The sequence below is a fragment of the Haliaeetus albicilla genome, chromosome 16 (genome assembly GCF_947461875.1).
Source record: "Haliaeetus albicilla chromosome 16, bHalAlb1.1, whole genome shotgun sequence".
NCBI classification, from domain to species: domain Eukaryota; kingdom Metazoa; phylum Chordata; class Aves; order Accipitriformes; family Accipitridae; genus Haliaeetus; species Haliaeetus albicilla.
The window spans coordinates 17,694,356-17,717,816 of record NC_091498.1 but is presented as its reverse complement, the minus strand read 5'-3'; the positions used below and the strand labels follow the sequence as shown (position 1 = coordinate 17,717,816).

The following is a 23,461-nucleotide window of genomic DNA, read 5'->3' as shown; positions in this document are numbered from 1 at the left end:
CAGGATTGCTATGGCACCATTATTTTCTTGTGTTGCAGTAAGGGCATCAAGAGAAACCTTAGCTTTTATCATTGTATTTACTTGTTTGCACCACTGTTCATTGACAACAGAACACACGAGCATCTTGGGACTCAAGAGAAGAAACACATTTAAATGCAACTCAGCCATCAGGAAATTCAGAACAGTTTAACTTGCTATACTCTTGAGTACTGAAGTTGCTTGCATGGATGGCTTTTGGCCTTCCACTGTTTCTTGGGCCTGCCTCTGCATAGAAATTTTTCACTGTCAGTGTGACAAGAAACTGAAGCGGGGGAGCAAAGATTATAGGCAGCATCTGGTTTTGCACCTCGATCTTTTCCAGTTGAGAGACACTTGAAGATAACCATTCGTAGATCCAGTCCCTCCTGCAGCCAGATCTTATCCATAATCTTAATCATTTGTAAAGCCAACATATCTTGTCTTAGATCTTCTCCAACCTTAAATGGAAAAATAAAAAGTTAACTAGAGACATAATATGCTTTCAGCAAAACTAAACTTCACAGATTTTAGTTGCTTTACATTTCTAGGAAGCGTTTCTGGAAATTGCTTTACATTTCTTCTATGATTTAGCTATACATTATGCTACTTACTTCCTCATAGCTACATACTTAAAAAGAGAAATAGGCTACATCTAAGTTTTCACATGTGGTAGACTGACTTTCACATTTTACAACCTGTTCAGACCTTGGTTTCTAGATACACAGGAGCAAACTCACAAAATAACTAAACTTATTGGTCTATGCTAAAGTTAACTGATACCAATGAAACAGTGATTATCATTCAACTTTTTTTCTCCAATACACACGTAAGGCCTACCTTAAACATCACATTAATTTCTTCTCCCAAAGGGTCTGCATTTATCAGTGCAACTTTCAGTGGTACTGCATTGGAGCTGAAGAAAGAACATGCCTACAAGTAGATTTAGTGTTAATACTCGAAAAGGAGTATTCCTGTTAGCCCAGAAAACAAGACATACTGACAACAATCAGGTTTGACACACAATGTGTCTATTCAGACTTTTAACACTGCAATTGTGGCTAATACGTGCTTCCTTTGAATAAAGAGCCCTTTGGCTGTCATTTGTTGAATTCTTGTACAAAAGCCAACAGTGCTGCACAGTGATGGTGTTTTATACATTTCGAAAGGAAGAGCAAATAAAACATGGATAAATATTTTATCTGCAGCCTTTTTTTTTTTAAAGCTAGAAGATATTAAAAAAACAGGTATTTGCATGTGTTACAGTATTTTCTCATTTATCTGCTTTCAAGTATATATCCATGGTTTCATAGTTACAGTAGAGAAGGAAAGCAAGATGAACTGTCTCGCCACACAGGATTAAATCCAGTGTTCACAGACCTTTAGGTTCTCAGTCATGCATGATGATATAATCAAGATTGTGCTTGAGCAGGTATTGTCAAACCTTGCAGAGTTCTGGAAAAATAATTTACCTGCTTCTCTTACATTATTATTTGCTGGACCATCACAATAAAATAAAGGTACTGTCTGCCTCCCTGGATTCACAGCATCTCTTGGACACACCCAGTCTCAGGTAGTTTCACCCGTTTCACAGTATCTACCCATTGTTTGAACTTTATAGCCTTGTTCAATTTTCTCTTTTCATTACCACTGCAAACAGGACTTTTTCCTGCTTTACTATAACCAGGATTGTTGGTCTCAAGAGAGAAGGGTCTGAAGATATAAGTTATTACAGATTTTTTTTTTTTTTTTTAATACAGGTACCTTCATTAGTTTTACACAAGTATGTGTATAAATTTTATCTTTGCTCAGCTAATTTCACTGCCTTGTTCAATCAGAATTTTTAATTAAAACCCTCCCCCCAGCATAAAGAGTTTTCAAGCACCTCAATTGATTTTTTTTTTCTATTTGTGAAAGCTTTGCCTATATGTAGTTTTTCCAAAAAGGTTTTAAAACTCCAAATGTGCAGTACCTTAATGTTCAACTCCTTTGCCACAAGACTGGGATTGAGAGGCAAACGGCATTTGTTCTTCAAGAAAAAGAACTGCACACGTTCCATACCATTTTGCAAGGCAGCCTGCAGACAAAGAAAAATGTCAGCTGAAATGTTTTTGTTGGGTTTTTTGTTTTGGTTTGGTTTTTTTTAACTGGAGCATCTACAGAAAACTTCTGGACAAAGTTATCCTGAAGCCAATGTTTTAACTCCTCAGTGTCAAAGGAACGCTAGAAATTGTAACTGCTCTTTTAGCTATTAGAAATCCATAAACCTAGCAGTACAATACTAATATCACACAAATTTGTGTTTTGGGTTTTCTTGTGTGGTTTTTTTTTTTACTGAACCAGATGATAACATCCCACTCTATCAAACTGGAAGTTCATATTATTATGAATATAAAGCCTATAAATATATCCCATTCTTTTGCATAATGGGATCATTCTTCAGCAGTAGTAGGCTTAAATCCAATTCCAGTTTATTGTACACAGAAACCATCCTACTTTCTTACCCTATCACCTCATACAATCTTATGTTTCAGACAACAAATTTGACAAAAACATCAACTTCATTAAGCCATTAACTTGTTAAAATGCAGAGCAATGGATTCCTAGATTTTCCTGTATATTATACATAACATTTTGCTGAACTTAGACTAAAAAGGCAATTGAGGGGATTGTTTTGAGGGTTTACTCAGTCTCATCTTCCTTAAGAATATTAAAAATATATACACACCTGCCGAGCAGATCCACTTGTTTGCTTTACTCTTTCTGCTACCATTCCAAAAAGCTGCACTAGTCTGGTCTGCTTCTCCAGCTCTTCCCTCAGCCTTTTTCCACAGACTGAAAGAAAAGCTCCAAGAATTTGCTCATACCTTACACCAAACTTTGGATCATACAGTGTATCCTTAAGGAGCCTGAAATAAAGGATTTAAAGTAAAATTTTCCTAAGGAAAATACTGCAAACAATGCAATACCAAGACATTAAAATATTTTAGTGAATCAGTACTATATATATCTGAAGTTACTGATATACAGGATAAGGCAAGAAGTTTGTGCCTCATAGAGCCACTGTCTGTTTTTCATGAAAAAAACCAGGATCTACATTTTGTAAACTCCCCATTCACAATGTTCATTGTTTCAAACTATGATATTAAGAACAAACTTTTTTTTTCTGGAAATATTAATCTTATAGTAAACACATTACGTGAACAATGGAACAAAGTAACATCTTACCAATATAGGTAGTGTGCTATTCGAATGCTTCCCAGTGCCCGAGCCAAAAGAAATCTGACAAGAGCACTGTCAAGGTAGGTTTCATACTTCAATGCCTAAATACAAAGAAAATGAAATAAACCAGATCTGGATTTAATTCTAGATGAAGACTGAGATTTTATGACTAATGTACCGCAAATCCATAGGACAATCACAAAGCAATTATTTACTCAAATTGTTTTCCCTACTATGCATTAAGGTTATTAAGTATAGAGGCATGCAATTGCACTGCTGCTACTAGTAATCAGCATTTCCTTTGGGTTTTCAAGAGCAAAAAATGTCAAACTTCAGTGTAGGAGAAAGTTTTACCTGTACAAATTGAGGGAGGAAATCTGTTAACTCATCATCACTTAATGTCTCTATCCAATTCACAGCTGTATTTCGTACTTCCTGATCAGCAAACCTAGAAAGTCACCACAAATCCACATTAAGTTTATTCTGCTCGTGTAGGATTTTTTTTTCTTTTTTGAAATCAGCTAAATACAAAAGAACCAATATAAAGTTTTTAACAGCTCAATAAAGGACCTACAAGTTTGAGGACCTTCATTAGCTAAGATGCAAACACGTGTGCATGTTTGGGACAAGCATACTAACCTCTCAAAACTTCAGTCTTAATAGCTTGGCTGTATAGCTTGCTGTCCTGTCACAAATCCGATTTCAGAATCCTAACCACTATTGCTGTTCTTTAACTACATGACTTGGTTAACCCTACATTAATAAAGTAAGCATGTGTTCTTTAAAATTTTAAGAAAATTTAGCTATTGCTAAAAGAAATTCAGCAATATTTTCCACAAGAATGCCATTCAGAATCTTCTACTGAAGAAGAGTATTTTAATGCACAATACACACAGAAAACTTATTTACATTGTTTTTCTTACTTTGAATCAAGTAGTTCCAGTGCAGCTAAGGGTGATAAAGGAGGCCACTGTTGAAGTAACGAATATATTTCTGGAAGACTTGCCCAGTCCCAGTGAGGGGCACTAACCAATATTTTTGGTAGGCTACTAGTATGACTATGACAATAATGTCTCTTCTCCCACAAAAATTCCTTATCTTCTTTTGATAACCTGCAGACAAAAGCATTTCAGTTTATAACACACATACAGACCATCACCTGAATAACCCCAATGCTACTGGTCATTGTGTATATACAGATAATTGAACACACAAAATGCAATGAAATTAAAATGGCTATTTCCTCCACAAAAGTCAACACGAAGCAAAATAAAGCCTCAAACATTATCAAAACAATTGTTCAAAGTTAAAATTTGGGCAGGACAAAAACAAGTTTCTAGTATAATCTGAAATAAACCAAAACGTTAATGTTAGTTTGGTGCATACAAGTGGGAAAGCCTGCCAGAAAAGCTTTCATGGCATATGAACAGCCACTGTTGAAATTGCCACTGCTCCCTGTAACCAAAAAACTGCCAAGTAGAAATAGGCACATATAACATGCAGCCAGAAGAGTAGCAGTCTTGTAACAGGAGAATATTAAGACACCAGCACTGGAAAGCACAAGTAAATTCATTAAGTCAGCACCATTATTTCGCAAGTTTAATTCAATCTCTTGTTTAAGTCTCTACAGGTCTTCAAAATATACTAGAACCATATTAAAGAAATTCAAGAATAAGCAAGCATTCCATACCCTAGCCACAAATTGTCACATACAAAGAAACCATAGCTAGAAAGAGATGAACATACCCAATAGTGTTATCCTTGGACAGAATGGCAAGGAGATGTTCTCTCAATGGTTTTTCTAATGTTTCTATGGAATGATGCACAGTAGTCTTTGCAGCTTGAGGAATTTTGTATTCAATATCAAAAGCATGGGATGGAAAGTCAATCTGGAGAAAAAAAAAAGAAATTATGAAAGTCCTTAAGAACAGTACAGAAAGCTCACCCTTCCAGCAACCTCAGATGTTTAAGCATCTGAACTCTAGTTCTACATGTGTAACACGTTTCCATGTGTAACTGTTTTCCTGAATATTTTTTTCAATCTCAACTCTTCTACTTAACTATGGTCCTTAACCATATGACAACTGTGTTGTTGCACAGTGCAGTAGTTGGAGTACTCCTCAGAAGTGAAGTGAGGATGCTTAGAGTGGAGACTAATCACAGAACTATTAAAATCTGCACCAGTAGTTTCAACCCAACCACCAACTCCGACCATGTTTTGCGACTGCTAAGCCATGCCTAACAAGGTGCCTTCTCTTCAGAAAGAAATTTGGACTCAGAATTTAGAATGAGAGGTGCTTATAATTCTGTAAAGAAACTGGAATTGCTATTATTTGGGTCTAGACAACTCCCATCTCAGCATATATTTCTATAGATCAGTTTTCAAAGATGTTCCCTCCCAGTACCAATAGCATGTACTACCAAGGCACCTCCAATTTCTCTTACTTCCAGATAGTAATTCCATAACTGACTTGTATACACTTACAGCAGCTTTCATTCTTTGCCCTTGATGCTTTGTAATCACTATTCTATACTGGCTTTCAAATATGACTTAGTAATATTTACATTCTTCCCAAAACATCAACTGCTCTGTTACCACTCACGTAGGAGTTACAAGTCACAATGTTCACACAAAACATAGTCAGATCAAGTCAGAATTATATATAACCTGCAATACTATTCTTTCCATATTTCCTTTCTTACTGGCCGTCCCTGACGTATGATGTGGATGTGATGAGGTCCAGAGTTGCAAGAGCTTTGTCCCACAAGTCAACAATCTGGAAAAAAAGCATGTACAGGTATTAGTGTCACAGTCTGTTTACTTCAACAAGTTATTAGTTATTAAAATACTATTTGGAGATGATCAACAGTCACTACAAGGAAACAATTCCAGAGTATTAGTGTGGTATAGGAGGGAGGACAGTTCAAGCTGAATATGTGTTTCTACTGAAGAGAAGAATTTATCTTGTGATGAGTATTTCAACAGTGATGTTCAGAAAAGAACACAGGAAATCAAATCATATTAGCTAATACAGTTCGGAGCTTAAAAAAGGGAATTATGATCATCAAGTGGCAAATAAATTTGTTTCTTTTCACTGGATGTCTTTTATTCTTTAAGTCTTTTAAAATGCTGCAGACAACTTGTAGGCGGAAAAGGCAAAGGAAAAAGTTCAGTGCTGACACACCTAAATTAAGTGCTCCCTATTTCTTCAGGGAGAAAAGGAATACCTTTGCCTCTGAGGAATAAACTGAACATACACACCCTCTTAACTTCTCAGAAAAAAGGTACAGGCATATGAATATTACAGACATCGCCATTTGCCTGGACTTTCCACATTCCTAGATTCTGCAAGCGCATATCAGATGACATTTATATTTACAAGTTTATTCCCAATATTAATACCATTTCCAACTGTAGTAAGGCACAACTGGGGATACTTCATAAATCAGTTAAGTGGTGAATGTTAGGTATATAAAACTTCTACCAGTCTTTAAAAATCAAAATAGAGTCTCAAAAGACTGCCTGAAGGCCAAGCCTTAAGTATATTCTGAAAGATGTTTTAGGGTTTATATGTGTTTCAAAGAAAGAACAGTTCTTTATATGTAAATATTGATTAACTGGGAGCTTATGATGCCAATAAAAATTACTAAATCATGCCATTAAAGCGTAACAGCTTGTTCTTTTTAATAATCCTCCAGTTTAATATACTTGCCACAGCCTTCTGTCTCATCCACAAATAAAGATATTTTAAGCCACTCCACACACATGTCATCTGAATGGATTTTAACTTGACTATGGATTCTTCCAAAGCACATACATGACCTTTTATTCTTCCTATGTTTTAGTTAGCTAAAAGTTTTAGCTCCTGCCTGCTACTGACGCTATTCTCAACTGTAACTGCAATATTTGGCTAGTAACTTTAATTACCTAGGTCTGGATTTGATTTATGTAGACTGCAAGTGGATTAGACCACCTGCATCTCTACAGTTGCCATATATAGGCTGTTCAGTAAACTCTGGCATAACACATTCTACTGTAGTGCTCTGCATAAACAGATAATACAGTTTTCTCCCCAAACTAACTACTATAAGAACACCATGCAGTATGAAGACAAGATAAACTTGCAATTCAAATCAAAACCAAAGCCGTGTTTTCAATCAAAACAACTTTCAAGTGAAATGTGATATTTACATAGGAGACCCAAATGAAACATTTACACAGAAGGCTGAAATAAGCATCATTTATGAAAAGAAATCCAAGTTTCAGTGGAGACTGAAAACAGCTGCAGGCCATTGTTGCAATGCAGGAAAGCCTAAAGTCTTACACACCCTCAAGCTGTTGTAATTGTCACCAATACAGAAGAGGAAGCAGAACAAGTAGAGCCATATCTAGAACCAAAGGATGCAAACCACATGGAACAGACATAAACAATACATAGAAGTAACTGTCCAGGAAAGACTGTCGTGGTTTAACCCCAGCCAGCAACTAAGCACCACGCAGCCGCTCACTCACTCCCCCCTCACCCAGTGGGATGGGGGAGAAAATCAGGAAAAGAAGTAAAACTTGTGGGTTGAGATAAGAACAGTTTAATAGAACAGAAAAGAAGAAACTAATAATGATAATGATAACACTAATAAAATGACAACAGTAGTAATAAAAGGATTGAAATGTACAAATGATGCGCAGGGCAAATTTTCACCACCCGCCAACCGACACCCAGCCAGTCCCCGAGCGGCCAATCCCTGCCCCCCACTTCCCAGTTCCTAAACTAGATGGGACGTCCCATGGTATGGAATACACTGTTGGCCAGTTTGGGTCAGCTGCCCTGGCTGGGCATGAGAAGCTGAAAAATCCTTGACTATAGTCTAAACACTACTGAGCAACAGCTGAAAACATCAGTGTTATCAGCATTCTTCACATACTGAACTCAAAACATAGCACCGTACCAGCTGCTGGGAAGACAGTTAACTACATCCCAGCTGAAACCAGGACAAAGACTTAGTTGTCTTTCTGCAGCCTTAGATAATTTAAGCTTCCAGTAAGACCTAGAAGTCAGAAGCACACGTAAATAGGAAATCTTAAACATAAACCCTGAAGCTATTTTGCAATGGTGTGATCACTTCTACAACATCATGCCTAATTCTGGCATCCATGGTTCAAATCTATTGGTTAATGTTTCATTGAATAGCTACCTAAGTGATAAGCATTTTGGAATACACTTCATAATGAAAGTTTCAAGGACAAGGTAACTTGAACAAATCCAGGAACACTCAACTGAGGACAGCTACAGTAAGCTTTTCACTCTTTGTGAAAAAGGTATAGCAGGATCCAGCAGCTGTACTTGAAGGAAGGCCAGTCCAAACTAGAAATATGCCATAAGTTTAACACAGTTGTTAACTATCCTTTTATTTTAATTTTTTCAATAAATCCAGCTCTGAATCAAAATGAGTAATTGCAGAATATCCTGGGATCTCTGTTACTCAGAAATAGGCTGATGGAAGAAATGGTTTATTTTTCCTATGAAAATAAACCTGTATTTTAAAATACAACTAAATTTTAAAACAGTATTTTGATTCTCTTGCTGGCTTGTATATTACCACCCTATTATCAGATTTAGGAAATTTTAAAAGGAAAAAAAAAAATCAACATAACCAAAATTCTCCACCTTGGCTCCTGCATATGTAAACTTATAAACATGCAGCATTGAGTATTTTGCAGCCAATGCAAAGATGCCTCTAAAGAATAATAGTACTTAGAAATACTGCAGACCTTAAAATTAAGGTCTTTTATTTTTTAAAATTTCAGCCATCACCATATTTTGCTCTACAAACAGGACTGGGTGAAGATAAGAGCTATTCTTTCCTATCTTAAGACAGTTTTAAGGCAAAGTGCTTCTTTCCCAGTGACATGATGGAAGTATAACACATTGTTTACCTGCTGTCAGGATTCTGTTCTGCTTTGTATTGCACTAGACACTATTCCTGCTAAATTCAAGGCTTGCTGCAAACACTTCTTTTGCAAGTTGCATTCTCTATCACCATGGCTCATGAATTGGCTGAGAACTGGCTGTTTACACTTCATCTGCTAAAATATATGCAAATACTGACTGAACTGCCTCTAGCCAACATAAATGTACTTTTAGATCTTCTAATCAGGTATTAGAACTCATGAAATGCCACCTATCAAGACCATACTCCTTCAGTAGAAGGGAGGCTATCAATTCAGTAAACAGTCACACCTGCAGATACTTCAACTGCATATGACCTATAGGGTAACACCTGAATGTCAGTGGGTTCCTCAAAGAACAACTTGAGTTATACTTACATACTCAACTGCTCCATACTTACAAACGGTACTAACATGACCTCTTTTGGCCCACATTACTATGAATAATTCCTGCAGATAAAACCACTTTCATCCAAACAATATTCAACTTCCTCCAGCAGCTAAGTTTTTTCAGCCAGTTAGATGGAAATACTACAACACAGGACCATGTTTTGTACCCTATTTAATTGAAGGTATTATTTCCGTAACAATACAGTTTATGATTCTTACTTTTATCATGGCCTACTACATTCAGTGGCAGAGAAGCAGCTTCTCTAGTTATAGGAGTGGAGTAAGCTTTATATGGAGTAAATCACATTAATAATATTACCCATATTTTGGATACTTACCGCCTAAAATCAAAAAGAGGTAGGGAAACTTGACCCAATATTTCTGGGCCCTTTCTCTGCTTATTTGAGTCAGGAGAACTCCCACTACTTTGATTTAGGATTCCAAATAAAGTCAGACATAAGACTGATTCCAAAGGCAGCTGTGAAATTTGGATGGGGAAAATTATTCTGTAAAATAAAAGTGTTAAAAATAAGTCAGAGGAAAGACAGTTGTTAGTACGTTACAGGCTTATCCATATTATCTGTCGATGCTTCTCGCTTTCAAGAAGTTAATGAACATTGAAGAACAAGTGTTAAATTTCCATGCAATCATATTTCATTCCACTTTATCTCCTGTACCAATAGTTTGCAAAAACTGCTAAATTATACTTCTGCACTGTAGCCAGATTTGGAACAACCCTTTTTAATCTTTGTCTATTAAATCACATTCCTTACACAGAACTGCACTGTCCAGCATAATCAGTCTTCCCACTCTACTCACTAGGAGGACACACACAATTCCATTTTAGCTGCCTCCTAATCTCTCAGCTTTAAAGAGTCACCTGACAATAGCTTCCCATCCAAATGAGAGAATCTATTAAGAACTACTGAAAGCTAAGTACAATTGGTATAAAACCAACACCCATAAAGAAAGCAGCTGGGGAATATATACCTCACGGAGCAATTCAAACAGATTTTTGTTTACACTGTTTTTATTGCTTAAAATGTTCTTTAAGTTTGATTTTTCTGTAACACATCAAAATATCATTCTAAGAGTCATCACAGCATATTACTAAGCCCGTTACACTATAAAACACTAAACTATATTAAGCAGCTTATAAGCAATCTAACACATCTTCACTGTAATACACTAGTACTTGCCAGCAGGAAATCTGACAATCCCTTACATCAGGAAAAAAAGGTAGTTGGAGTACTCTCTGAAGGCAGGTATTCTAGAACCTGAAACTCTCATTCCTGGTCTGAAATAATTTGTCACTGTAGACTTTCAGGGTGTTCCTCAGGGTCTACCTCTGACCTTTAAAAACAGTCACAGAAACAGATAGAGGGCAACATGGAGCTCACCTGATGCTCCAGTTATGACAGGCTGCCTGATTACTATTAAGTGGGAGAAAGCAAGCTGTGCATAGATAATGAAAAATATCTTCCCCTCTCAGTTATCAGGTATCACCTGCCATCTTCTCCCTATTTCTTCTCTGCATGGCCTTCCTTCTTCCTTTCTACCCTCTTGCTCTGCCCCATAAAGAGAAACTTAAGTTTAGTAGCTCAAACCAGACATTCTCACATGCTACAGATACTCTTAAGCACTTATGCACCTGCTCTCTTCATAGAAATAATTCTAAATTAGATTTTAAATTCAGATACAAAGTTGTTACAATGTATTTGGAGCAAAAAACAATTTAACACAAAAGTTAGTACAAGTCAGTTGCTTTTCCTCCCTATTTACACAATGTGAGCACTGCTTATAAGCAAGCTTTATTCATCCTTCTTCAAGCAGCACAAGCTGTTCCCATTACAAGGAATGCTATGACCTTCCCAACTCCTTATAACTGTATACTACAAACACATTAGCACAGAGCACTTGTCCAGCATTTCCATTTCCACTTTTAAAATCAGTAGTGAAATACCAATTGGAAAAATATTTCTGATTTTGGTCAGTAAGTCTCACACATTGTTCTTTCAACACTTCAACTGGAATTGGAAGCAAGTGTTGCTTGAATGACTGTATTCAGCAGCTAGCTAGGTAGGTACTGGCTAAATCAAAATATTTTAGTGAGTTTTAACATGCTAAAGTCACTTACAGTTCATCCCATTTAATCAAGTAGAAGAAGTTCTTGTATGTGCCAACCTTCTTGGACTGAACAGGTTTAAACAGATCTTTTCCATTATGGGTCAGAGAACAAATCAAGTAGTATTTTTCATAACTGGACAAGGAAAAGAAAGTAAATTAAACATGAAAAACCCCATCTATAAAAGGATGAATTTTACAATTAATAAATTACTCACTTTGATACCCAACCAGAAGAAATTCCATGAGCAGCAAATATTGTGAACTGGAGATGTTCTGTGGCAGTCCATGCTTCCTTGGTACTCTTACTATCTTTCGGAGAAATTGCTGCAGAACTGCTACATGAATTCATATGGAGTCGCAGAAGGGCCTCAACTGCTTTTGTTAACTGGTCTATACTCATTTTCAGAGGGTTTTCAGGCTGCAGTGAACCTAAATTATAATTAATCTTTAATGCATATCTTCCTAAAACAGCCCCCTGAAAGCAGTTTTTAAATACAATTGAAAAACTTTACTCACCAGATGAGCTCTTGCTAGTGTCATCGCCACATTTTAAGGATACCTACACAGCAAAGTTAGAGCGAATTCAATACCGAGAAACCCATATTAATTTTCTGTTGCTCTTAATTATGTTGTACAGAAATTACAAAACATCTGGATTACGCCCATATTTGGGTTTATGTAACATCTCTCTACTCAAAGCTCCTCAAGAGTTAACTGACAGCATCACAATTTCCATATCATGCAGCAACTATTCACCAGGTTCAACAGCTCACGTTTTGTCAAGTCACAACTATTCTGACACCCTTTATGAACTCTTAAAAGACACAGTACATTGGAATATTGCTCAGGATACTCTAACTTCTCTGAGTAGAGATAAAACTTGGTGAGGGCTGTTACAGATGAAAACAGAAGCTCTTAGCTCTCTTACCCAGTAATTTAAGTCTGAACAGCTGTTTTGTCTGTGGCATTTGTTAAGACACCTTTTGTAGGCAGAGTTACTAGAAATTTACTGAATAAATAAAATGTTAAACAACTGAGAAAACTGAACAGCAAGTACTGTTACTTTGTACTATCTGCTGTGTTTGCTTCTTGGTCTGCTAAAATGGAAGTCTAAACATGATGCAGTATTACAGCAATGTCTAGTCTCAACAAGAACACTGTTGAAGCCAACAGGTGACAAAGAAATCATGGGAATTTACTCCCTTCTAATAAGGGAGGGTTTCATGCCAAACTCAACTTCTGATAAAAAAAAAATTTTTAATGAAAACCAAGTTTGTGATTTAAAAACAAAACCCAGTGAATTCCTAATGCTTCACAGAAAGTCTAAGAAGTTTGCCACAACCACTGCAGAAAAATTAAAGCTGTCCTTACATTTTTAGTGTATGAATTGAGCAGCTTGTCAACATTAAGTTTTAACTGCCAAAAAATTTCACATTCTTATAAAAAACATGCAGACACTTAAGGGGAAAAAAATAAAAATCACATCATTTTCCCCTCTCAGAAAAACTGCCATATGTTTCCACCATACTTGTCAAGTAGTCCAAGTACTTTTGGATAACAGGATACCAAACTACTGAAACAGCACTACACATGTAATTTTCTACTTCACAATCTACTGTTTTCTTTTACTTTTTGGCCACTTCTTCCAACCACAAAACAATTACTTTAAAAAAAATAAAAATCAAACAATATCTTGCATAAGGTTTAGATGCAGGTGGCTCCAATTTTTACACCAATTTTGTTTCTGAAAGCAATCCTGTACGCCTTCATACACATTACTGTTTAAGCCAATGTTCATCACAAGAGAATTGCAGGGTTTTACTGATAAGAAGTACCTTTTTCAAATTCTACTGGATAGGGTTATTTTTGGAGGTTATTTTTACAGGGTAATCTAATTATTTCTACAGCTTTCTCCTATTAAAAAGGCAAATGTTGAAGAAATATCAGATACGCTGTATTTCACTAAGTTTTCTTAATATGTCTTCTGCACTTCCCTACAAGAGTTTTTGTTCTTGTGACAACTGTATTTGGTCTGTGCATTTTGCAACTTCTGCTCACTATTAAAAATATATCACTTAACTGATGAAGCTGAAAGTGAATAGAACAGCACATGAATCACCACCAATAAGGCAGCAGGACAACAGAAATAGCGTTACAAGACTACTTAGCTTTTTTCTTTGCACACTTCTTCATTTAATGACTGTTTTTGACAATGTGACTTGAGACCAATTCTGCTCAAGTGAACTCTTCATCATAAGGCAGTTTTATCATCAAAATTTGTGCTATTTGAGAGATTTTATTTTTGTCCATATGATCAAGAATGCAGAAGCATGAACTGTTAAGAGTTTTCAGATGCTATTGCTATTCACATAAATACTGCACAGAAAATTCATGACATGAATTCCTCCTTTAAGCATAACCGTGTTGATTTTAGAGGGCATGAGCTAGCTGTCAGTTTCCCTTGGTCAGACTTAGTAGCACCTGCTGTGACACAGGTCTGTAGTTACAGAACCAGAAAACAGTATTTTAAAACTAGTTTTAAAAAAGTCACTATTTTGAACAGGAAAGGATTCCAAAAGCAAGCAATTAATGCATTAACAGCAAAGAGATGTTAAAATAAATGGAAGATACCAGGTAAAAAAAGCAAAACAAAACACAACACCAAAAACTACAAACATAACCCTGACAGAACCGTTGCTGGTACTTGCAACTACCAAAGATTATGAAATAGTATTTATCTAGTGTTAAAAAGCATACCTCAGAATGCAATTTATAGTGTGAAAGTTTACCTCAGCATCTTTAGTCCTTGGAAGATTAACAGCCCTCCTTAGCTTCTTTACCGATTCCGTTATTGCGGGAGTCTCTACACAATCGAATGTAGAACAGATTTTTCTGACAGTCTTAATTACGTGATCTACTGCTTTATGCTGGTTCTAATAAGGAACGTATGAGAGAACAGATTATTCTGATCACAATTGTGAAACTCAGTATTGCTTTAATTTTTTTTTTTAATGAATTGCCGAGAAAATTTCATTATGAGATGCATATCTCAATTACATTAAACTGTGGTGTAACAATTTGATTAAACAAAAACCTCAGTATTAAGAACTTCCTTATAGCTCAGTTATCAATGCCAAAAACATAGCAGTACAGATTCTAGAATGGGGTCCCAGAAAACATTAGCAGGTTTCCAACCACTTTTCTATTAAGCTGTTGGCAGACAAGTATTTTCTAATGAGATATTAAGCTCAAATTCCCTCATGGCATAAAAAGAAATTGTAGTTTAAAAAAAAAGGATGTTCAATTAGTCTGAGGAAGGAATGCTAAAGAAGCTGTGTTTCAATTTCAGCCCTCTTAAAACAAACATATAGGCTCAAATTACACTTACACTATAGTGTCACTTCCATAATGGAATTTTATCTTTTTTTACTTTACCTTAATATACTTTTGAAAAAAGTTTGTTACAACTTTTGCCTTACGTGTCATTTAATTTAAATGGTTCTTCCACATGAAACAATTGCAAACTGTCATCTTGGAGAAGGAAAGGAAGGGGGGGTTGCACACTTAACAGGAATCTTTTTTGAAAGGAATAAATCAACTTCTTATCAGAGAATGAAGATGCTGGTACACTGCTTAAGACAAACTCAAGATGCTCCTAATATTCCCTTCCTTCTTCTCTTCAAATAGAAGAAAGGCCACTTAGTTTAAATCTAAATTATCCTAGGCTTCTTGGGTTTTGTTTTTTAATATAAGCAAAGTCTTGATCCATTTTCAAAGAACACATGCAGAAAATGAAAATACTTGCTTCAAAATAACTGTTTAAAGGCTTAATGTATAGGTTTCTTTCACAATCATTTATGAGCACTAACAACTAAATAAGAGCGATTAGTGTAATAGCCTCTCAGTAAGATGTACACTGATTCCCAGCCCCCACCCTCCCCACCCCCCCAGACATTCTCATGACCTTCCTAAAAATGGATAGCAAAGAAGCCATTTGAATCGAAAAGTTGTTGGATTGAGAGTTACCTGGCAACAATTAACTTTGTTCTGGTAAGAAAATAACCATAGAAGTCAGAAGACATTGTAAATATTTAAGCCATACTTTCAAAGCTAGCACTTTGAAGATAACAGCTGTTTTGACACATGAAAAGCAAAATTTCCACTGCTATTTTCCTCACAGGCTCTCAAATTAATCTCAATAATAAGACAACAGATAACTTTAAAAGCGTCCAACAATGTGAAATCAAAGGCTATGTACAAAGTTATTTATGGATTTCTATACCCTGTTTCACTTTGATTAGCAAGCTTCAGCTTCTAAATACATACAGGAATTCACTTCAGGAAGTAAAGCATTTCAAATACAACAGCTGCTGATACTTGGACCTAATAATCATCACCTACAGGGTACATCTCCCATCCTCAAAAAGACTGTAGAAAGAGTAGAACATAACTCTGAATTGAGATGTTTTGCACTCCTCACCTCAGCCTGTGAAATCACAGTTAAACAAGCAAGCTGAAGCAGCCACAAGAGCAAAGCAATAAAACCACCATCATATTAAGGAGCAGCAACATCTCACTTCTACAAAAAGACTGGGTTCAAAACTACCCTTGAGAACATGGTGAATCGCCATCAAGGGAATTAAACAACATTAAGGGAATACGTAAGTAGCGGACATCAGCTTGTTCAGACCTGCATTCCTGGAGAGGCAAATGAACACAGCGGAAATGAAAAGTATCGTAATTAAGTCATTCATTTCAAGACTGTTCTTATAGAACCTGTATTATCTAATGTTTAAGAATTTAAGTCTCCAAGTTACATTACTATAAGGAGTTAAACAAAGCTTCTCCTTTTAGAAATTAGTAAAGCAGGTTATCCTCAGCTAGCTTTTGCATTTGGGAAATCACTCCAAACTACTTCACATACAAGCTGTTTTAAGCTACCTATCATGCACTGAAATAGACAATGGTTTTGACAGTGTATTTTTAATTAATCCAGCAGTGCAGAATAAGACATTATTACACTTTTTATAGAACTTGTGTGCTCCAAACATGCTTCAGTTATAACCGCCACTGTACACAACTATTACTGCTCACTTTTGTGTAGATTCCTATCTGTTACCAATATATCATTCATGGCTGACAACAACTGGCATAGTCAGGATTCAGACCTTTTCCTATTCCCCTAAATTAATCTCCTCCAGCATTTTTGAGGAAAAGTTTATTTTGCACCCCAGGACTTGGATGATACATTTTCAATTGTGATGATTAGGTAGTAATTAGTTTGCAAGAAAAGCTAGCAAGAAAAGAGGAAAAGCAACCTAAAAATCCATGATTCCAAATCTCCCTTTAACAGCTTGTTCAGATCTCAGTTTCCCCAAGAATACCTGCAAGTCTATCCCAACTACCTCATTAGTAAACCTTCTCATGATAACTTTTGGTTCAGCAATAATTTACGATGACCTTACCTCATTTTTAAGAGCTATGTTAACTTGCTTGTGATACACATCAAGAAGCTCTTCAATAGAGGACCTGCAAGAAATAGTAGTTATGAACACAAGTGTAGGAGCATAATAGAACCTTGGTCAGAAATTCAGCAGTGGGCTTGATTACTAAAATAACCACATAATATTACCTTATAATAGGTTCTCTGAAAGGCTTTTCTACTTTGTAGAGGTGTTTGGTTAGATGTATGGGTGTTCTGTCATCATCTTCCTGCAATAAAATATTAGATATTAAGTACAGTTCTCACCTTTCTATAATTTGTAATACTGTTTTAGAATTTTCATTACTAATACCTGTGGAACAGAAAGGTAAAGAAATAAGGCAATCTCTTCAAAGGGGAAAAGAAATAACTAATTAATAGCCTATGAAACAGGTACACATAGGGACAGGGGGAAGAGGGAAGAAACAGCAATCAAGTGCCTAACTATGCAGATATCAAATATTCCTCCCTTCCTCTTTGATGGTCTGATACATATCTAATTAAACTCAAAAACTGTTCCCAAATTTTATTTAACTCTGAAATTTGTTGCTTCTCTTTCAGGCTTCAAGTTTAGTCCAAATGCTTGCATACTTTTCCCAGCTATAGTACTTAGTCTAATAAGAGACATTATCCATACTTATAATATTTGCCTTGCAAAAGTTGAGTATTTATTTCACTTCCTCTTAGTATAAAAGGATACAATTCCCAACACCAAGCAGACATACTAATTTGTTTGTAACACAAAAAGGTTACATCTCAGATCCATCAACTCTGATGCAAACTCCCAAACTCTTGAAGACTTACATTGATGCTGCAGTTTAGGAGGTACTTACTGTTCTTGCCAGATCTCTGCATATCACACTACGGGTCAATAGCTGCAGTTTGATTTCTGTATCCCACTTCCGACAGTTCTGAATATATTCATGACTTCCTACGCAGTGCTTACTGTTAAACAAAAGAAAGCTATAGTTACACTAAAAATATGCAGCGTTTTTCAAAAAACTCACAGGGAATATTTAAGGCAACCTGCTGGCTCAAAATAAGGAAATGGTGAATCAACCTCCACACCACACTTCTTGATCTGATTTTTACTTCTGCAGTCTTAGTATACTATTACAGATACCCATACTTTTGCTAAAGCTCTTAACTACTGACACTAACATTGAAACCAAATATTGTAACCTAGAAAACTAATGGGGATTTGTAAACCACTAGTTCTGGAAAAAACAAAACCAAAAACAAAACCAACTAAAAAAACTCCCCACAGATTATTTCAGAGTATTAGAAAACATTGGTAGATTTTTTTTCCTGGTTGCTGGTATTTGAAGAGCAGCTGAGAACTACAACATCTATCTACAGAAATACTCTAGAAATCTGCATCTGAAAAAAACCCAAAAACCCCTGTGTTCAACACAACAGATGGCAGATTAGAACAGATTTCTAGGAAGGTGTTGGGAACCTACTTCGCTGTATCCCAGAGCAACTCTAAAGACTTCTGATCTTTGTGCAAAGTGTGACTCTTCTACATTTAAGACTTCTGCTTTCACACATTTAATCGTTAAAGATATACTTTCCAGTAACTGTGCCATGAAAAAGCACGAAGTTAAATATAAATGAAAAAGAGTTTGCTTACTTCTGTAAAACTTCTTCTTGGCCACAAACTTTCAGGATATAGCTGCCAATGTCCACTTCATTCAAGTCATCATGCACCCAGCAAAGTGCCTGCATTATTATAAGCTCAACAGGGGAACTCACTGTTTAAAGAAATTATATCTAAAAGTTAAATATAAATCTATAGCAAGTATTATTAACCATTGTTTACCCACAAATTGTAGTTAATGAAATTTATTTTTATACTTTAGGGAAGACTCTTATGCTTCTATAATCTCCTAAATCTCATAGTTTGAGATCTTCACTTCTTTCTCACAAATAAAGGCACCTTATAAAACCTGTCTGTAGCTTAAGAAAACAATAAATCCTTTTTAAATTAGGATACAGTGTAGTTACTTGACCATCAGTACAAAAACCAGTCTGCAGTCTGTTTTCAGGAGTTTATATATGAGGATCGCTTTTTTTTTTTCATTATAGATTTGCCTTATTTAGTAAGGAATTCAAATAGGTAAGTGATCCCAGAGCTGCTTAGACTTTATAAATCATTATCTGAAGAGTTGGAGATGGAACTTCTCTATTTGTTCTGCTTTTGAGGAAGTATCAACTGTAGCAGAGGCAAATCCTACTGAAAGTTCTTTTTGCTTTTTCCTTTTCATTTGTCTAGGGCAGTTTCCACACTGTACAGATCAGATCTTAGTAAGCATCACCAAGCCTTTGCAAAAAGCAACTCTTAACTACTAGTACTTTCACATCAGGCTCCAAATGCTTTTTTGAAAAGTCTTTCTCTGCCATCCAGCAACTACAGAACAAACGCAAGAAGTCAAACCCAAAATTCATTTGCCCACAGCTACCAGCTGTCACTGACGAAAAATCCATAGATATGTTTTAACACCACAAATGTTTTAAGTACAAAATGCTCTCTACCTCTCCCTACCTAGTTTCTGATCATCTTCTTTAAATCATTTGCAACCAATGTCACTAAGTGCCTCAAAATTCTGTAAAAAACACTGTATAAATGCATTGTTTTTAATCAGTACCTTCAGAGTGGGTTTTTTTTTCCCTCCAGCGGCCTTCCTAGTTTTCTGGAATTTTCTTTTTTGTAAAGAAAGAAATGTTACTACTATGGTGGATATAGAGAGGTAATGCCACAATAATCTTTTCCACAAGATACCGCAAGTGCTTCATCTCCGATGACTTAATTATTACAAGCATAGAGGTATTTGATAGCATCCGAAGAATGATTATGTGGAATTCAAGAACAAGGAATAATAAGTAGTATGAATTCAGAAACATGATTTAACTCATTATTAAGACTATTTAACTTATTATTGATCTAGAGTGAAACTGCTATACTACCTTCAGCAGAGAACATGGTGGTTGATAGAGAAAAAAGATGCAGTAGCAGTTTATGGGCTATAGTCACAGGCTGCATTGACAAAGGTCTGCCAGTCCTGCAAAGCCTAGTGGAGTAATGCAAAGATGTTACCACCTTTTTCCTGCCCTCCATCTATTTGAAAGACATTCATTTCTTGCTGACACACAATGATTGCTCAGGTACACTTGTACTTCCATGTAAAGTCTAATAAACAAATGCAAAATTAATAGGTATACCCAAATAAGCTCTGAAGTTCACCTGTTTCCCTCCTGGGTCCTTTCTACACATTGAGTTGTCAGAATACTGAAAGACTGCAGCTCCTTCTGAGCAGGACTGAAAGCCACACTAAAGTAGTTCTAGCATTAGGATGCTAAGGTATGCAACAACTTGACCAAGAACAGAAGGAATTAAAGGAAGAGAGTAACTTTAAATATGCCTATTACTAGCCACATATGAGCTACAGATACCTATCTTTCACTAGCTACAGAAGACAAGCAGTTTAACTGTGATTAATTTCAGCATCAGAAAAAGGAAGAGAGCAAAAAGCACAAAGAGTAAGACGTGGGGCTAGAATACAAAACACATTCCAAGGTATTCACAAAACTTCTAGAAATAAAGGGCTGATGCCATAACATTTTAGCTATGCTATCAAAGCCTTTTGTAGGAAAGGATTAAGCCTGTAATATTAGGAAAGTGTAATCTTAAGAATGAAGAGCAGAAACCCTTCCTAGGCTACACTTACAGTCCACCTCATTTCTTAACAAAAGAGTATTAAATCACAGCAGAATAACTCAAGGGCCCAGCAAATTAATATAGAATGAAAACACTTATGCACTGAGAGCTTGTTTTCCATTACAGCAGCTTAAGTGAGTAACAGAGCAACTTCATCTCTTCTGAGAACAACCAACTCCAAAGCATCTAGTGCTACAGATAGAGAACCAAATAATAAACAAAACATCACAGCACAGACCCATTACTAGGTGACACCATCTGGGAATGGAAATGCTCACAAAGGGCTAAGAGACTACAGCAGTATAGAGGCTAAAAAGTAAGTTGCTCTTGAGGTAATTTATTATCAACTACTATATCACCAAGAACTGCCAGCAGTTGATAGCATCCAGAGTTACAGCCTTTAATACAAACAGGCTGTGCAGTCAAGACTACACAGATAATATGAATTTATGTACAGTAACAAGGCAAACCTAGAAGTTCCACTCCAACTAATACTCCTGGTTACCCACAAAACTGGACCAGCTAGTTATGGCACATCACAACAGTATTATTTTAGTGTTTGTGTGCATATGCATATGTTGAAGTCAAGTAATAGATAATTTCAGTGTTCATTCTTATTTCCCAACAGCAATTTGTCTGAATTTTCAGATAGCCTGCAAGAATTTATTTAGACACGTGTTAGAGCATTGAAATAAAAAATTAAATTAAAAGTTAACAATCTCAGTCCTGGTGTCGTTGTCCCCTCAATTACTATAAAGTAGGTCAAACTCTTGAAAAACTGTTTTAACGTTCCCAGCTGTGGATAGAATAGTGGTTCTGGTTTGCTTGGCTTTCCTTTTTAAAAAAAGTTACATTTTATCAGCTTCTAAATATTTTCTGATGGAGGCACTGACCTAGAATTAGGTTCTTTCTTCATTTATTTCTTCCACATTCCCCACAAGCAACCCATGCACCTGAGACCCAGGGATTACAAAAACTGAAAGCCACTAGCCTAGACTGAGCGTACAGTCTTAAACCACCATTCCAAGTCTTACAAGCAAACTCCAATTTAAAAAGCAGAAACATACCATCACATGTAAAAGTTACTGGTTGCTGGAACTCTTCGATTTCTATAGAAACCTTGATACTGGCACTCTCCCCGCTTATATTTCTCTGCAGCATGATTGGACTCAGCACAAAGCCTGGATTTGTTTGCTGATTAGCATAAGGAAACTTGGTCCTCAATCTGAAAGTAGAGAAGGTTTATGAAACATTGCAATGGATAAGTCTAAGACTACAGCAAAATAACATGGTAATAACCACAAGCCAGAACAGTAAAGACTACCTAAATTGTACTCTTTACCTAAATTGTATGTACAAAACACCATTTAATTTTTCTACTCTCAACAGATCACTGCCCACAGTAATTATACAAGTAGTAGTTAGACAGGAAAAAACCTAGCTTATAATTAAGCAGGTTTTCCATACAGATTAAAATATTTAATAGGTCAATGCTTACAGGACATATCCAGCTTCTGCAGAAACTAAGCTCCAAGACAGTTTTTAAAAAGCTAATCCATAGCATTTGCTAAAAATTAGTTAAAAAAAGAGTAATTTCTTTTACGTACAAAAGGCCACAAAACTCTTTAAAAGTTTCAATTTTCAGCAGTCTAATCTGAACTTAGATACTATGCAGAAGGTAGTTATTCCAAGCTGTGGAAGTTAAGAGGCCTAAATTAAAGGAAAGGCTTTTATTTAGGACACAAACAGTATAAAAAATTCAACTAGTAATGAATAGACAGTAGTCTGATAGCTGCTTTTTATCTTCTGCTATTTAACATGGATAAAATAATTTAACCTTAACCTTCTGCCAACATTAAAGCAGTATTATAGGAGATCAAGAACAGAACTCATCTATAACAGTCATCTATTTCATCACCTTGATTCCTGATGACAGCATGAATGGGAAAAAAAAGAAAGGAATCCCTGTAGCAAAAGTTGCCCAGTCAAAAATCCATCAGCATTTTAAGGACTGGGTCTTGAAAGAAAGGGCAACAATTAGATTTAACTAGAAACTGTTAAAACAAGTCTTTTTTATGTGAGCTTTGTCTTAATGTTGTTCATCAGTAAGTTTCACAGGTATATGACTTCCCATTGGTTTTATGGAGTTGGCTTTTCATTTCATAAACATTCCTGTTTTAAAAAGCGGCTGTTATCCTTCAGATTCAAAGATCTCTATTTCCCCCATTATGTCTTGGATTTTGATCTTGAGAGGAAAAAAGGCAAGACTCCGAGTATGTCTTCTCTAGGAATGAAGCAAAAAAAACCCAAACTCATTAAATTGTGGCAGTAAGCAAAAAAACAGAAGGAGTATTCTAGGCTATCAAGTCCCATCTTCTTTGGTATGACCTTTAAGAAACCTAACCACCTGATCAAAGCAGGAACAAGTTTGAAGGTTTTATTTGTTACAGAATTCCAGTTGTGGAAGCAATAAAAATGAGAGCATTGAGTGACAGGATTTAGTGAGGTGCATCACCTAAGGAAAGAAGACTTCAAATTCTTTCTTTTGAAAGAACCCTGA

At 36.0% G+C, this 23,461-nt stretch overlaps 1 protein-coding gene across 3 annotated transcripts in view; it reads right to left on the bottom strand.

Annotated features, from left to right (window-relative positions):
* Nucleotides 1–23,461, bottom strand: part of PIK3C2A (phosphatidylinositol-4-phosphate 3-kinase catalytic subunit type 2 alpha) — a 56,435-nt gene that overhangs the window by 13,788 nt on the left and 19,186 nt on the right. For all 3 annotated transcript variants that reach the window (XM_069803735.1, XM_069803737.1, XM_069803736.1), the window contains exons 4-22: nucleotides 21,969–22,126; nucleotides 18,817–18,937; nucleotides 18,017–18,128; nucleotides 17,334–17,413; nucleotides 17,167–17,230; nucleotides 14,491–14,634; nucleotides 12,218–12,260; nucleotides 11,917–12,130; nucleotides 11,712–11,834; nucleotides 9,913–10,080; nucleotides 5,906–6,014; nucleotides 4,984–5,126; nucleotides 4,161–4,349; nucleotides 3,592–3,685; nucleotides 3,244–3,338; nucleotides 2,744–2,924; nucleotides 1,988–2,092; nucleotides 856–948; nucleotides 347–476 (exon numbers count right to left, since the gene is read on the bottom strand). In XM_069803735.1, coding sequence (XP_069659836.1) covers nucleotides 347–476; nucleotides 856–948; nucleotides 1,988–2,092; nucleotides 2,744–2,924; nucleotides 3,244–3,338; nucleotides 3,592–3,685; nucleotides 4,161–4,349; nucleotides 4,984–5,126; nucleotides 5,906–6,014; nucleotides 9,913–10,080; nucleotides 11,712–11,834; nucleotides 11,917–12,130; nucleotides 12,218–12,260; nucleotides 14,491–14,634; nucleotides 17,167–17,230; nucleotides 17,334–17,413; nucleotides 18,017–18,128; nucleotides 18,817–18,937; nucleotides 21,969–22,126 — 2,366 coding nt within the window. The remainder of the gene's footprint in view (nucleotides 1–346; nucleotides 477–855; nucleotides 949–1,987; nucleotides 2,093–2,743; nucleotides 2,925–3,243; nucleotides 3,339–3,591; nucleotides 3,686–4,160; nucleotides 4,350–4,983; nucleotides 5,127–5,905; nucleotides 6,015–9,912; nucleotides 10,081–11,711; nucleotides 11,835–11,916; nucleotides 12,131–12,217; nucleotides 12,261–14,490; nucleotides 14,635–17,166; nucleotides 17,231–17,333; nucleotides 17,414–18,016; nucleotides 18,129–18,816; nucleotides 18,938–21,968; nucleotides 22,127–23,461) is intronic.